The sequence below is a fragment of the Lissotriton vulgaris genome, chromosome 9, assembly GCF_964263255.1.
Source record: "Lissotriton vulgaris chromosome 9, aLisVul1.2, whole genome shotgun sequence".
In the NCBI taxonomy this organism is placed as follows: Eukaryota; Metazoa; Chordata; class Amphibia; order Caudata; family Salamandridae; genus Lissotriton; species Lissotriton vulgaris.
In genome coordinates, this window is record NC_141697.1 from 257,983,269 (window position 1) to 257,997,602 (window position 14,334).

A 14,334-nucleotide genomic window follows, 5' to 3' on the forward strand; every position below is an offset into this window, starting at 1 on the left:
TCACCAGCAGTTTTTTTTAATGCTGTTCATCGTAGGTCCGACCCATTCTTCAGATAATCTCTGCAAACTGCTGAAGAAATTGTGTATGGTATTGCGTTAACATAGGTGTGTGTTGATAGGGTTCACATAGCAAAGTGGTTTTTGCTAGGTTGTAATTCGCAACCACCGTTAGTGGTAATAGATTATTCTTTTGGTGAACATTGCAGCTTCAGTGGCAGCCACATGTCTGTTCTGTAGAATGTAGTTTGAAGTCCTAGTGGTATGAGATAGGAGCATTTTGTATTGAAGGCAAGTAGCCTAGGCTACTCGTAATGGCCATGTTTTTTTTTTTTTGTAGCGCAACTACACCCTCGTAGTACAGAGTGACAATGAAATAGCTCCTCTGAACTGAGATCGAAACATGGGGCCCAGAGTAGTAATCAACGTATGCACTGTGATATTAAAGGGCCACCTGGAATGATGGCCTTCTGGAACAGGAAAACACTTTTTTGGTTTGTTTTAGAGGCTCAACAGAACAATCATACATTTTGATCCAAAAATTGTACTTAAACTTTAAAGGTGACTACTTATTGCGGAGACCCAACATAAAAGTCCATAGCCATTCTAGCTTTATGGTAAGCAAAGTTAAGAGCTGTGAAGGTAAGATTCAACTTTTTTGTATTGTAATGACCATGGTGTCCCCTGTTAACATTTTTCAGATAAGATGACACAATTCCCATCACTGTAGCATACAGAATAGGACTGCACTGAATGAGAATGAAGTCTGGAATTCTCTAGCGCTTCAACTTTCAGTACTTAGTTTAGTTTTTCGAACCTTCCCTCACCCATCCAATAAAAGTTTGTTCATACTTAGTAATTGAAAACTTGATTGAAGAATAGATGTTTTTTTCTTTCTTTACCTTTAGCTGAACTAATAACTTATTATTTCCTAGCTTGATGACCCCATGGAGCAGCACAGGCTGCAACAGTTGCAAGCAGCCGCAGCCCATTGGCAGCAGCACCAAGAGCATCGCATTGGCTACCAGTACCAAGGAATAATGCTTAAACATGGTCAGCTGCAACAGCTACTGCAGCAATACCAGCAAATTATTCAGCAGCCTCCGCACATGCAGGTGAGGTCCTTCAACAATACCCTTAGTATCTTTCCTGAACTTTGACTAACAAAATATGTGTGCTTTTTATTGATGGAGCTGTTGAGCAGGATGTGCATTATGAGCTTCTATACCTTTAGAATTCTGCCATTGAGAACACAAATTGCTGCTGTTAATGAAATTGCTTTTGAGGGAGTTATGTTATTGGTTTGTGCGAATATTGCAATGCCACCAGTATTTTGTGTTTTTTTTTATTGTCCTGCTGTCCATCATATCCCTGTTCTTTTTAAACATTCCTTTGTCTCTTTGCTGTTTACCCACACATGGTTTGGAAATTGACTATCCTAAAAGATTCCTGAGATTCTGCTCTTTATTTCCAAGATGCAAAGACTTCAATTTATCTTCCTGAAGCTGTCGCAAATATCAGCCCTACTGCCAGTCTTGTTAGTCCTTGCTAAAGGGTGGTTTTGTTTGTGAGATGCAGTGGATGGCCGTCACCTTGTGTCTCACGTACAACACCTACCCCTGGTGTATGCCACAATGTGATGCGATGCCGCAGGAGGGTACATTTAATCCCCTTATGTAGTGTCCATTTTTGATGGCTGGGGGTATTGCAGATTCCCATCAGTTTGAAATAATAATTGTCTAGTTTCCAGTGGGAATTGATGGTAGTGAACATTAGATAGATGGATGGAGGAGACCCTGGGAAATGTAGTCTGGGCTAAGATCTATAACTCCTTCGAGGTTTGATGGCGGGTGATACGTTGGTCGATCCTGTAGGTGGCGTACAAGGGGTAATCGAGAGGACACACGCAGAGGATCGAATTGTGGTGCGGCAAGATGGTGCACTAGATGTCGACAGTTGGAACATTGAGAGGCAGACGGTCAGAACCCTAGTGATGACTGTGAAAGCGGGAACAATTGAGGACTTGGGAAATATTCCTTTAGAAGACATATGTAGAGCAGCCACGTGGTCTACCACACATACATTTACGAAACACTACTGTGTAGATGTGCACTCCAAACAGCAGGCAGCTGTAGGGCAGGCTGTTCTAAAAACACTTTTTCAAACTGCTGCAGCTGGCACAGGCGGCCGCCGTTAATGGAGGGACTGCTATGTATTCTATGCACGGATATGAATTCAGCAGCCCACATGCCTCGAACCGAATATGCTACTTACCAGTATGCATCTGTTCTTGGCATGTAGGGCTGCTGACATTCATATCGCCCGCCCTCCTCCCCGGCGCCTGTAGCGGCTGCAGCACTCCTAATTAATCTTAGCATGGTCCTCACTCACGGTGTTACACTCCATCTTTGCCACAATGGCTAAAAACAATCTGGGAATGGAGTCGATGCCCATGCGCACTGTAGTCCAGGAGAGGAGCCACCTATCTCGTGATACTTCGAAGACTCTTCAGGACAACAATGTGCGATCATCCGGACCCAACACTAGGCGGCGATATATGCACAGATATGAATTTCAGCAGCCCTACATGCCAAGAACAGATGCATACTGGTAAGTAGCATATTCGATCTAAATTTAGCCTCTGCCAAACCTCTGGGGACTGTGGACTCTGCACACTGTATCTTACTTTGGTGCAGTGTATACAGAGCCACTTCATTACAATAGTGTATTATAGTGAACACAATGGGATGTCCTCATTTAGTCCGGAACACCCATCTCTGTTCACACCGGAAAAGTACGGTCCGGCGGCCCCATATTAATTTCATATCTGGGCTTATCAACGATAACCCATACATTCGTCTTCAGTATGACCCTTTTCGATATAGTGTCTAGTCATAAGTCTCCATCTAAAGGCACTTCGGTGTTCCACCATTCTATGTTTTACTCTACGGGTAGTCATCCCGATGTATACTAGTGAACACAGGCAAGTAATCATATAAATTACCCTGCTCGTGTTACAATTGGTATGTGAATTGAGTATCCAAAGTGTTTTCAAGCCCATGTCAAATTGAGTCACATGTTTAGTAAATGGGCGAACAGAACAGGTACCACATGGCAAGTGTCCTGTCACCGGGGAGGCACCCCACAAAGTGCTCTGTGTTCCCACATGCTGCACAAGTCTGGGTCTCGTATGTACTAGTAAATCTCGAAGATTACTACTCCTGTATTCAAAATATTCCAGGATTTATTGGTGGCCTTTTTGATATTGTCAGTCAGATTACTAAATGTAGTGACATAGACCATTATCTTATTTTCCGGTTTGTCAACACTCAAGGAGCGCTTCTCTGTTACGTGCTCTTTGCTGCTCCATGTACCCGGTGAATGGGGTAGTTTCTTGCGAAGATAGGTCAATAAAACACATGGATGAAAACTGATAGCTAAGCAGCGAGCTCCTCTCCATAGGCTTGTGATATAATTCTGTATAGATCTTCCCATTTTTGGGCTATAACCGGAGAGCCAAGTATGATACTGCAGTGGTACTTGCCTCACCGATAAACTTGAGATTGGTATCACCACAATTCAACCAATTGGAGAAAGTGTCGCGACATCTGGTCTTCTTCCCAGATGACCAAAATATCATCTATACAACGTGCAGCTGTAGCTGTTTACTAAGTAGGCAACATCTGTCACGATTCAGAGTTCCAGTAATCAAAGCATATATGGAAGGTTTAAAAAGGGTAATGCAACCAAGGATTCTCCAGTATTAGGGGTGTCTTTCATAGATTCACATGCCTGAATCATTCCCCGTCGTCGGAGTGGGAGCACACGGTACATAAAAAAGTAGTAAAATATACCCTTTGTACATAATAAATAACAATATACCCAACCAGGAAGTAAAGTAGCCCCAGCTACAGTAAATAAAACTTCCACATTAGAACCTATCCAGGTCATTATGTATGGACCAAACTGCAGCCAATCAGGCCACAGCTCCCACCAGAATGCTCTCCCCAGAGACTCAGGCTCTCAGATTTTTTACCGCACGTCGTGTGATAGGGAGTCCCTCTGAGCTCTGCTCATTCTTTCTTCACTTGTCAGTTTTTCTTTCTTCTACAATGTCTACTTCGAAGTCCCTATTCAGGAACTGTGACTCATGTGGAAAAGCGAGGTTGTTTAAGGAAGATCCTCACACTCGCTGCATCTACTGTCTGTACCCTGACCATCAGGCCAAGGAGTGTAAGATTTGTCGCAAATTTCCTCCTAAGACCCTCAGGGATAGAGAGGGTCGCCTGCTGCTGTGGCTTCAGCGGATAAAGGATAAAGATGCGCCACTTTCTGAGGTAGGAAGTTTTGCCTCAGAGTCTTCTAAAGGGTCAAAGAAGAGGAGAGCTGGGAGCGCTGTGCCTACTCCTAAGGCTAAGGTGGCGAAGCACCAGATCGCTTCAGAGGCTGGTGAGCCTGCTACTTCTAAAGGTCAAAAATCCTCAGAGAAGTCTGTGAAGCTTCCAGGCTTAAAAAGAACAGAGTCTTTGGTGTCTCCTGTGAGACCTGTGACTAAGGCACCAACAGCGCTGCCGAATTCCAGTCAGGCTGCCTCTGCCATGACTTCTACTTTGACTTTCTCCTCACCAAAATCGACTATGGTGATGTCCTCAGCCTCCTCTCCAACTTTTGTTCAGATTCGTCCCATCTCGTCGACGAAGATTGTCACACCTCTCGTCGACGATCAGACATAGACGAAAATGAAACAGTCGACGAAGAAACCCTCGTCGTCGTCGACGGCTGTTCCGTCGACTAAGAAGACCTTGCCGTCGTCGACGCCATCGTCGACGAAGATACAGTCGACGGACCCATCAACGACGAAAAAGACCCCGTCGACTGACGCGCCGACGAGAGCGTCGTCGACGAAGGTAAAGATTGTCTCGTCGACGGCCCCGTCGACTATGAAGACTGCTCCGTCGACGGTTCTCTCGTCGACGGTTCCCTCGTCGACGACGAAATCCGCCACGTCGACGAAAATAACACCGCCTCTGAAGTCGAAAGAGCCATTGTCTTCAACGTCCAAGGCGACGACACAAGGCTCGGATTTACCACTATTGCAAGACAATCCACCAAAATTGTCGTCTTGTACAGACCTGCAAGTATGGTCAGCAAGAAGCACTGCCATACCTCTACCATCTCCAGCCACAACTGCTGCTTTGTTGCAAAAGAGGTCATCTCAATCCACGCCATTGTCGCCACTCCAAATGCCAGACAGGCTATTAGATTCTGAGGAGGAATCTGGTGATGACATGTTCCAAGCGGCTGAAAGTCCTTCTGACTTACTGATACAGGTTAAAGATCAAGAGGAAGAGGAACAGCAGATTCAGGCTCCTACATTGGTGAACACACCAGCGCCAGGGATGCAGATGCCGATGGAACTTTGTGAGAATCTGCAATATATGCTAAGCGATTATTATCGCCGCTTCCCACCTTCGGAGTCGGGCGAATCTCATATCACCTCCCCACAGCCTCAAGTGAGTCAAAGTGCAAGGGCTGGTAGGTCAGAAGAGATACAGAATACCCGGCCTACCACACCATTATCCCACCACCAACAGGAGGATGACAATTCCGATGAGGACACCCACGAGGAAGGGGAATTGAATAAATCGGACTCGTCGGAGTATGAAGACTATCAGGCAGATACGCCATCCCCAGATGAACAACCAAAGGCAGAGTCACCACCGGTGGATATAGCGAACTTCCATAGGATTATGGACAAGGCTACTAAAAGATTTCTTATTTCAATGGAAGCAAAGCAAGATGAATGCTTTCTGTACGATTTTAAGACTTTATCTCAGAAGCAAAGTTGGTCTATTCCCATTATAGACTTTATCTGGAAGGAGGGGCTTAAGATCATGGCCACGCCAAACTCTTCTCCTGCGGTATTGCCGCGAGTAGACAAAAAATATAGGGCGCCCGCCTCTTCACCTGCTTGCCTCATCGGCCAGGCAAAAACGGACTCTGTCATCGCGCAGGCAGCTCAAAAGAGGGCTAAGAACCCCTCAACTCAGATCTCCATTCCTACAGACAGGGACGGAAGACGCCTCGATACCATTGGTAAAAAGGTATCTACTATTGCGGCCACCACCGTTAGAGCTGCTAATTCGTTAGCAATTCTCGGTAGATATGACAGACAAATGTGGTCTGACATATCGCCATACATCCAGAAACTGCCTGAGCCAGACCGCTCTGAGGCCACCAAAATTTTACAAGAAGGCGAATGTGCTTCGTCTGAAATTATCGACGCAGCAGTGGACGTGGCGGCCACAGGATTCAGACAATCGGCAGGAGCTGCAGTGCTCAGAAAAAAAGGATGGTTAAAATCTACGTCCTTCAGACAAGAAGTACAAGCCAAAGTTTTAAATATGGCTTATGACGGCGAGTTCCTTTTTGGCACACATGTGGACGAAGCCTTACAATCCATTAAGAAGGATACGGAAACCGCACGTTCATTAGGTACTCTGCAGTACCGTAAATCTTCCTTTCGTGGTGCAAAAGGAAGGGGTAACTTCTCCAGTAGAGGGGGATATTACCAGCAACGCCCATATTCTAATAACCAAAGCAACCAAAGGTACCAGCCTTACAAGCAACAACCTTATGGCCAAAGACGGAGCAATTACACACAGTCCCGAGGTAAAACTACCTATCGGGGTAGAGACCATGCCAACAAAAAGTGAGAAAAGCGTCCTGCCGCCACTTTGCCTACGCCAGCCACAAATTGGAGGAAGAATATCCCTGCATTACTCTCAATGGTCCAATATTACAACAGACAGATGGGTCTTGGATGTAATCTCAAGAGGTCACATATTAGAATTTGTGAAAACCCCTCCAAATTCACCCCCAAAAGGACCACCCCCAGCACATCTCAGGGAGCTGTTCGCCCAAATCAATGCAATGATTCGGAAAGGGGCAATCGAGAAAGTACCTCAACATCAGAGAGGAAAAGGATTTTACTCTCGTTTTTTCTTGATACGCAAGAAATCGGGGGAATGGCGCCCCATCCTCGATTTGCGTGCCCGCAACAAATTTATCAAGAAGTTGACCTTCAGAATGTTGTCACTCCAAGAGATCCTCCAGTTTCTGACGGAAGGCGACCACATGGCAACCCTGGACCTTCAGGATGCTTACTTCCACGTACCCATCTTCCCCAGGCACAGGAAGTTCCTAAGGTTCAGAGTGGCTAGCAGGGACTTTCAGTTCAAGGTCCTTCCCTTCGGGCTACGTTCAGCCCCGAGGGTATTCACAAAGGTGCTGGCGCCGGTGGCGGCCCACTTACGGTTGCAGGGTGTCCAGATTTACCCATATCTGGACGACTGCCTTTACAAGGCCAATTCCTATGCCACCGCAAGCAGTCATATCCAGACATGCCTTTGCCTGTTTCAAAAGTTAGGTTTCTCAATAAACTTCAAAAAATCGGACCTAACACCGTCTCAGAGGACGTCTTTCCTGGGAGCGACTCTGGATTCCAAAAAGGCTCAAGTCTTCATTTCAAACGAAAGACAAGCAAAGCTCCAGGAAATGGCGATGGCACTCCTCAGAAAAAAGTGCGTTTCAGTTCGAAGATTCAAGTCTTTCCTAGGGATGTTGTCATCATGCATCCTCCTATCCCCGAACTGTCGTCTGAGGATGAGACCACTACAAGAAGAACTCAGCCACCAATGGGTGCAAATATCCGGTTCCTTCGAAGATGTCATCGTCTTAACACCTCGGATGAAAAAAGCTATCCTGTGTTGGACTCAAGAACGCAACCTGCAAGTAGGCTGCGCCTTTCTAGCAGAAGTCCCCAGTTTCATCGTAACCACGGATGCCTCGCTGGAAGGTTGGGGCGCTCACCTTCAAGGGATGACAATCAGTGGCAAATGGAACACACAGGAAAAGACATGGCACATCAATTTATTGGAGTTGAGGGCCATTTTCCTCGCACTCAAATCTTTTCAAGCGACTCTGTCAAACTCGTCCGTGTTGATCCGAACAGACAACACGACGAGCATGCATTACCTGAACAAACAGGGGGGCACAAGATCAGCCCGTTTGTCTCAGCAAGCGCAGGAAATCTGGAATTGGGCCCTGGCACACAACATCAACTTGGCAGCAGTACATGTCCCAGGAGTAGCCAATGTACTAGCAGATTCCCTAAGCAGATCCAAATGCAGCACTCACGAGTGGGAGCTGCATCAGCCGGCACTGGATCAAATTTTCCAGAGATGGGGTCGCCCGACCTAGATCTATTCGCGACCTACCACAACAGGAAATGCATCCTTTTCGCGAGTTGGATTCCCCACAAGGAATCTTGCGGAGACGCTCTCTCAATGAACTGGGAACACATCTTTGCCTACGCCTTCCCTCCGATTCCTCTAATTCCCAAGGTCATCAAGAAAATGAGGAGACAACCATGTCGTATGATTCTAATTGCTCCACGGTGGCCCAGACAATACTGGTTTACACAGCTTCTTCTCCTCTCAGAGTGCGAACCAGTTCAGCTGCCTCAAATTCCGGATCTTCTGACAATTCAGGACGGCAAAATCTATCATCCAGACCCTCATTCTCTAAAATTATCAGCTTGGCTCCTCAACACCATGAGTTCGCACATTTGAACATTCCACAGGACTGTCAAGAAGTCCTGAACAATGCTAGGGCACCTTCTACGAACAGAACTTACAGGCTTAAATGGAAGCGTTTTTGTGCTTGGTGCAAAACTATGGATTTACATCCTATACATGCTGAACCAGCCTAAATCTTGCCCTTCTTTTTACATCTGGCTAAATCAGGCTTGGCACACTACACTTAAAGTGTTTTTAGCGGCCATATCCAGATACCGACAGGACGGTAAGAATTCACTATATTCCTCAAGAATTATCCAGCAATTCTTTAAAGGTTTATTTCGCATGTTTCCACCAGTACGTAGGCCACCTCCATCCTGGCACTTGAATATTGTATTAGCTCAACTCATGCGCCATCCTTTTGAGCCAATTCATAAAGTTGATCTGAAATTCATCACCTGGAAAGTTGCTTTACTACTGGCATTAACATCTGCCAGAAGGGTCAGTGACATACAGGCGTTCACATCTAAACCACCTTTCTTGCAATTCACAAATGATTCAGTGATACTGCGCACCAACCCGAAGTACATGCCCAAAGTGCCAACGGATTTCCACCTGAATGAGCCAGTCATACTTAAAACGTTTTTCCAAATCCGCAGACACCAGCGGAACGAACTCTTCACTCGCTGGATATCAAACGGTGTCTTAAATTCTATCTTTCCAGGACAGCTGCCATCAGGAAGACGGATCAGCTATTTGTTGCACATGGCAAACCAAAACAAGGCTGTGCAGTGACAAAACAAACTATCGCTAGGTGGGTCTCTTCAGCGATAGGGCTCTGCCATCAACAGGCAGGTAAACCCTTACAGACCTTGCCCAGAGCACATTCTACGAGAGCAGTCGCTTCTTCGACTGCTTTGTTTGCTGGTGTGCCTCTCCTGCATATCTGCAGAGCTGCAACTTGGTCCAGCAGGCACACATACGCAAGGCATTACTGTCTGGATTCTTCGAGCGATACTGATGCCTCGGTGGGAAGAGCAGTCCTGCGTAATCTTTTCCAATAAGGTGAGCCTCTGCTATTTCTCTCCCACCTCCTCTTGCTCTTTTGACGCCTGTTGTCTTATTGCTTTGCATTGTGTTTTCTTGCATTACTGCTATGTGCCTTGGCGTCCAAGAGCTATGTATATGTTATTGCTATTACTGCTCACTACTCTGATTCAGGCATGTGAATCTATGAAAGACACCCCTAATACTGGAGAAGAACAATAGTTACTTACCTGTAATCTGTGGTTCTCCAGTATTGGTGTCTTTCATAGATTCACATGCACCCACCCACCTCCCCTCAGAGGCTCACTCAGGCTGTTTTATCTATACTTTACTCCGGTACACTCCGGTGCTACAAAATCTGAGAGCCTGAGTCTCTGGGGAGAGCATTCTGGTGGGAGCTGTGGCCTGATTGGCTGCAGTTTGGTCCATACATAATGACCTGGATAGGTTCTAATGTGGAAGTTTTATTTACTGTAGCTGGGGCTACTTTACTTCCTGGTTGGGTATATTGTTATTTATTATGTACAAAGGGTATATTTTACTACTTTTTTATGTACCGTGGGCTCCCACTCCGACGACGGGGAATGATTCAGGCATGTGAATCTATGAAAGACACCCCTAATACTGGAGAACCACAGATTACAGGTAAGTGACTATTCTTCCTCCTGCACCAGTTTGGAATTTCAACATTACACAAATGCCTGTTACAGTTGCTCTTATTGAAAGTATCTTTCCTCATTGCTATCCCATCACTGAGGAGAGTTGCTGAGGTACAGGCAGTAACACAAGAAAAACCTTTTTTAGCTACTCAGACAGGATAGTTCTCAGACCAATCCCAAATTCCTTCCCAAAATAGTTTCTGCTTTTCATATAAATCATTTGATTGAATCACCAGTTTTCTTTCCTCAACCTGATTCTGTAGCAGAACTCGCTCTTCACAGGCTTGACATTACAAGAGGTTTATTATACTACATAGATAAAGGACTTTTGCAAAACAACTGTTTGTAGCATTTTCTCCACCTCAATGGCTATTCTATCTCTAAATCAGGTATTTTTAAATGCATTCAAACATGCTATGCTACAGCCCCTAGAGCGCATTCCACTCGCAAAATGGGGACTTCTGTAGCTTTTTTAGGTAACCTCCCCCTAGCTGACATATGTATAGCAGCTACATGGTCCACACCACACATTTACCAAACACAGTTGTGCAGATGTGTTTAACATGACAACAAGCTAATGTGGGCCAAGTAGTACTTGAAACACTATTCCAACCAACTGCAACATCTATAGATTAGCCACCGCTTTGGGAGTATACTGCTTTATAGTCTATGCAAAGCATATGTATCTGCAGCACACGTGCCTCGAACGGATAATGTTACTTATCCAGCAAGCATCTGTTCTTGGCATTTAGAGCTTTAGATTCACATGCGCCCACCCGCCTCCCAGGGTACCTGTAGTTGTTGCAGTTCATTATAACGTTATATGCACGGACATCTCTATACTACACTTACTCCATTCTCACCCTCTTGCGGGAAAACAATCTAACAATTGTAGTTGATGACCATGTGCACAATCACCGAAAGGAGTTGTCTCCTTACCTCGTGACTAGGAAAGACTTCTATGAAGAAAAACTACTTGCAAACATCCGGACCCAACAGTGGATGGCAGGAGTATGCAAAGCATGCAAATCTACAGCTATACATGCCGAGAACAGATGCTTACTAGGTAAGTAACATTATCCTTTGCTTCTATTTCTTATCTTCTGGCTGACTTTAGTCAAAGGAATCTGAAACCACTCCTCCACCAATACAAGACAGATTTAGCCCGATACAGGAAGCTGCAACTATCCCTCATTGGAAGGGATGCATTGTATAAAATGATAGACCATCAGAAATTCCTGTATGCGTGCAAAATACATAGTCCCAGAGATGTTCTTTCATGCGGTACTAGAGACCACCAGCATACTGCTGTGGGAGGTGGTCCACCAAGAATTACCCAACCTTAAATTGTACTATTGAGCAGCCCAGCTGTCTGTGATAAATGATTGGGCTTTTGCAGAGCAGATTGACCCTGCCTTAATGACTAACAGAAGGGTGCCGCCCAAAAGAGTTCCTCAGGTCACTATACAGTCGTAACGCTGGGTGGGGATAACAGGTGGTTCAGCTATGGAGAGACGATGCAAGGGCTATATTGGATGGAGGCGAGGGTCACCCTTAAAACGTTAAAATGGCCACATAATATGAATTGGTGATTGCAAGCGGAGAGAACTGTACCAGGCATTCGGCGGCCTGAAATTTGAGAAAATATTGGCCGCATGGGAGGAGATTCAAGAACTGAAGGATTGTACTGGGACTGTAGGTAACAGGATCTCCTCATAATTAACTGAATGGTGGCCTAGACCATTGGGTCGATGTCCTACCCAGTCAGCAGAGATGTGGGATGGTGGTTGGGGAGAAGGATAGATAGTTGTTCTGGAGATATCTCTGAGATGCCAAAATTTGTAAAACGTTACCCTGCGAGTATCAATTTGTGGCATGTAGTGCTGTAGATTCTAATCACTGAAGCCCCAGGTTGTTGCAGAAGCCTTTGTCTCTACGCTCCATTTCATGTCTACACGCCTGTGGGAAAAGCAATCCAATATCTGTAATAAGTGGAGTCATTACATCGTGACTCGAAGATTTCTTTGAAGAAAAACCAGTCTAAGCCGAACACTAAATGTCAGGAGTATGCAAGCATGTTAATCTGAAGTGCTACATGCCACAAATGGATGCTTACAGGGTAAGTCACATTTTAATTACTGTTTCAGAGATGGACAAAGGACCACCATCTTGTGTAGCTTTCATCAACAGTGTTTACAACACATTGCACTTGAGTATTGGGCACATAGCTCATCTATTACTGTGGATAGGCTGTAAACTGTTACATTTAACATTTTGTGGGAAATCCGTCTTGGGGATATTCAAAGCCTGTGATTGTTTGGAATATGCCATTGTCTAAATCTGTAGATCAAATTAAGTCCGATTGCTTTCTTGTAGTTACATTTACTAAAATTGTTAAACGAGCCTTTAAAAAATGCATCCTATATATACACACTTTTTCTGGTGACTCCGTCCATAGTATTTTCAAATAATGACTTTTCTCTTTTTACAGTGTGGTGGTTTCTGACTCATGTGAAATTATGCTTTTTTGTTTTTTATAGACCATGTCTATTGACATACAACTACGACATCTGGAAATGCAGCAGGGGCAGTTCCTGACACTCTTTCGGGAGTGGGAAACTCAGTTTGCTCAATGGCAGGAGCTCCTTCGGACCTATCCACACAAGGACCAACTCCAAGAGTATGAGAAGCAGTGGAAAACCTGGCATGAGCAGATGAAAGTTACTCAGTCCCATCTACAGGAGAAAGCAACCTCACTGCGGACTATGCAGCACCCATACATGAGTAATCCATACATGGCTATTATGCCTCCTTTTCCTGCCTACATGCCACCTGCTCCTATAATGCCTCCAACTTTTCCACCAATGCCTCCACCATTGCCTCCAGTTGCACCTGCGCCTCCACCCCCTGTTCCTCCAGTTGCGATCACTTCTTTACCACCGCCTGAGCCTACACCTCCACCAGCTGTAGCTTCTACCCAAGCAAGCAGTCTGTCTTCAGTGACTCCACCTGTGAGTTCTCAGTCGATGGAAGCTGGCAGAGTACCATTACTTCCCACTCCTGGGTTGCCTCTCCCGCCAGGCTCTGTTCCATTTCCTCCCCCACCTCTACCACCGACATTGTCAGCTGTTGGTCTAACTGAGCTGTCATCCTCTCCAGTTCCATCAGCTCTACCCTCCACCGCAATGCCACCACCGCCACCTCCTTATGGAGATGCAGATTCATTGAGGATAACTGGTCCACCGCCTGGATACTTCAATCCTCCCCCAAGGTAGGTTTGAACATTTTTGTTACTTTTAGCAATGCTATCTGTATTTCAGCTTGAATGTGAAAAATATGTAAGTTGATCTGCCTTTTTACAGCATATATGTGCTGTCCCAATGGGTTGTATATTTTCTGAAGTTAGCGTAATTTTGCCTTCTGGCATTTATTCTCCTAATTGGTTACTTCAAAAGTTAGAGATTTATATGCTGGGAAGCATGCCCAAGTCATTTAGATTGACTGACTGTAGGAAGCTGGCTGTGTATATACTATGCCGAAAATGAGGTATATTGTGCACAGTCCAGTGGGACTCCAAAGGTAGGCAGCGGTGAAATTAGATATCATCTTACTCTCGATTTGTGGTAGTGTGGGCGAGCAGTAAGGCTTTATCAGAGGGTACTGTTAAGCATTTGTTGTACACACTCGGGCAGCAAATGATGAACTCAGACCAATTTTGTTGTATAAAAATACGTTTTTATAAAATTTCTTGAACCAAGTTAAGCCTGGTATAGTTAAGTGAAAAATGCTTTGCAGTGTTTACAATTGAATGCTGGTTCAAATGCAGTTTGATTGAAATACAGCTAAGTCCAAATCAAAGTTACTGTTCAGATTACTTTAGTTAGTTTTCAGATTACTTTTTAAGTTACTTTTTCTACTTAATGGGATATGCCTAGATATCACTCTGGGACATTTCCTGGCGAAAAGGTAAGTAAAATCAGTTTTGCAGTTGTAGTTTTTCAGGTTTCCATACAAATTAACTCCACACCTAGAAAACATTTCACAGAAAATGG

General features: G+C 45.0%; 1 protein-coding gene across 4 annotated transcripts in view; it reads left to right on the forward strand.

Moving 5' to 3' along the window:
* YLPM1 (YLP motif containing 1) overlaps positions 1 to 14,334 on the forward strand; it is a 923,718-nt gene that overhangs the window by 39,306 nt on the left and 870,078 nt on the right. For all 4 annotated transcript variants that reach the window (XR_015299909.1, XM_086937497.1, XM_086937498.1 and 1 more), the window contains exons 2-3: positions 933 to 1,112; positions 12,823 to 13,553. Coding sequence is in view for 3 of the 4 variants with exons in the window: in XM_086937497.1 (XP_086793623.1) it covers positions 933 to 1,112; positions 12,823 to 13,553 (911 nt within the window). In the remaining variant the exon portion in view is untranslated. The remainder of the gene's footprint in view (positions 1 to 932; positions 1,113 to 12,822; positions 13,554 to 14,334) is intronic.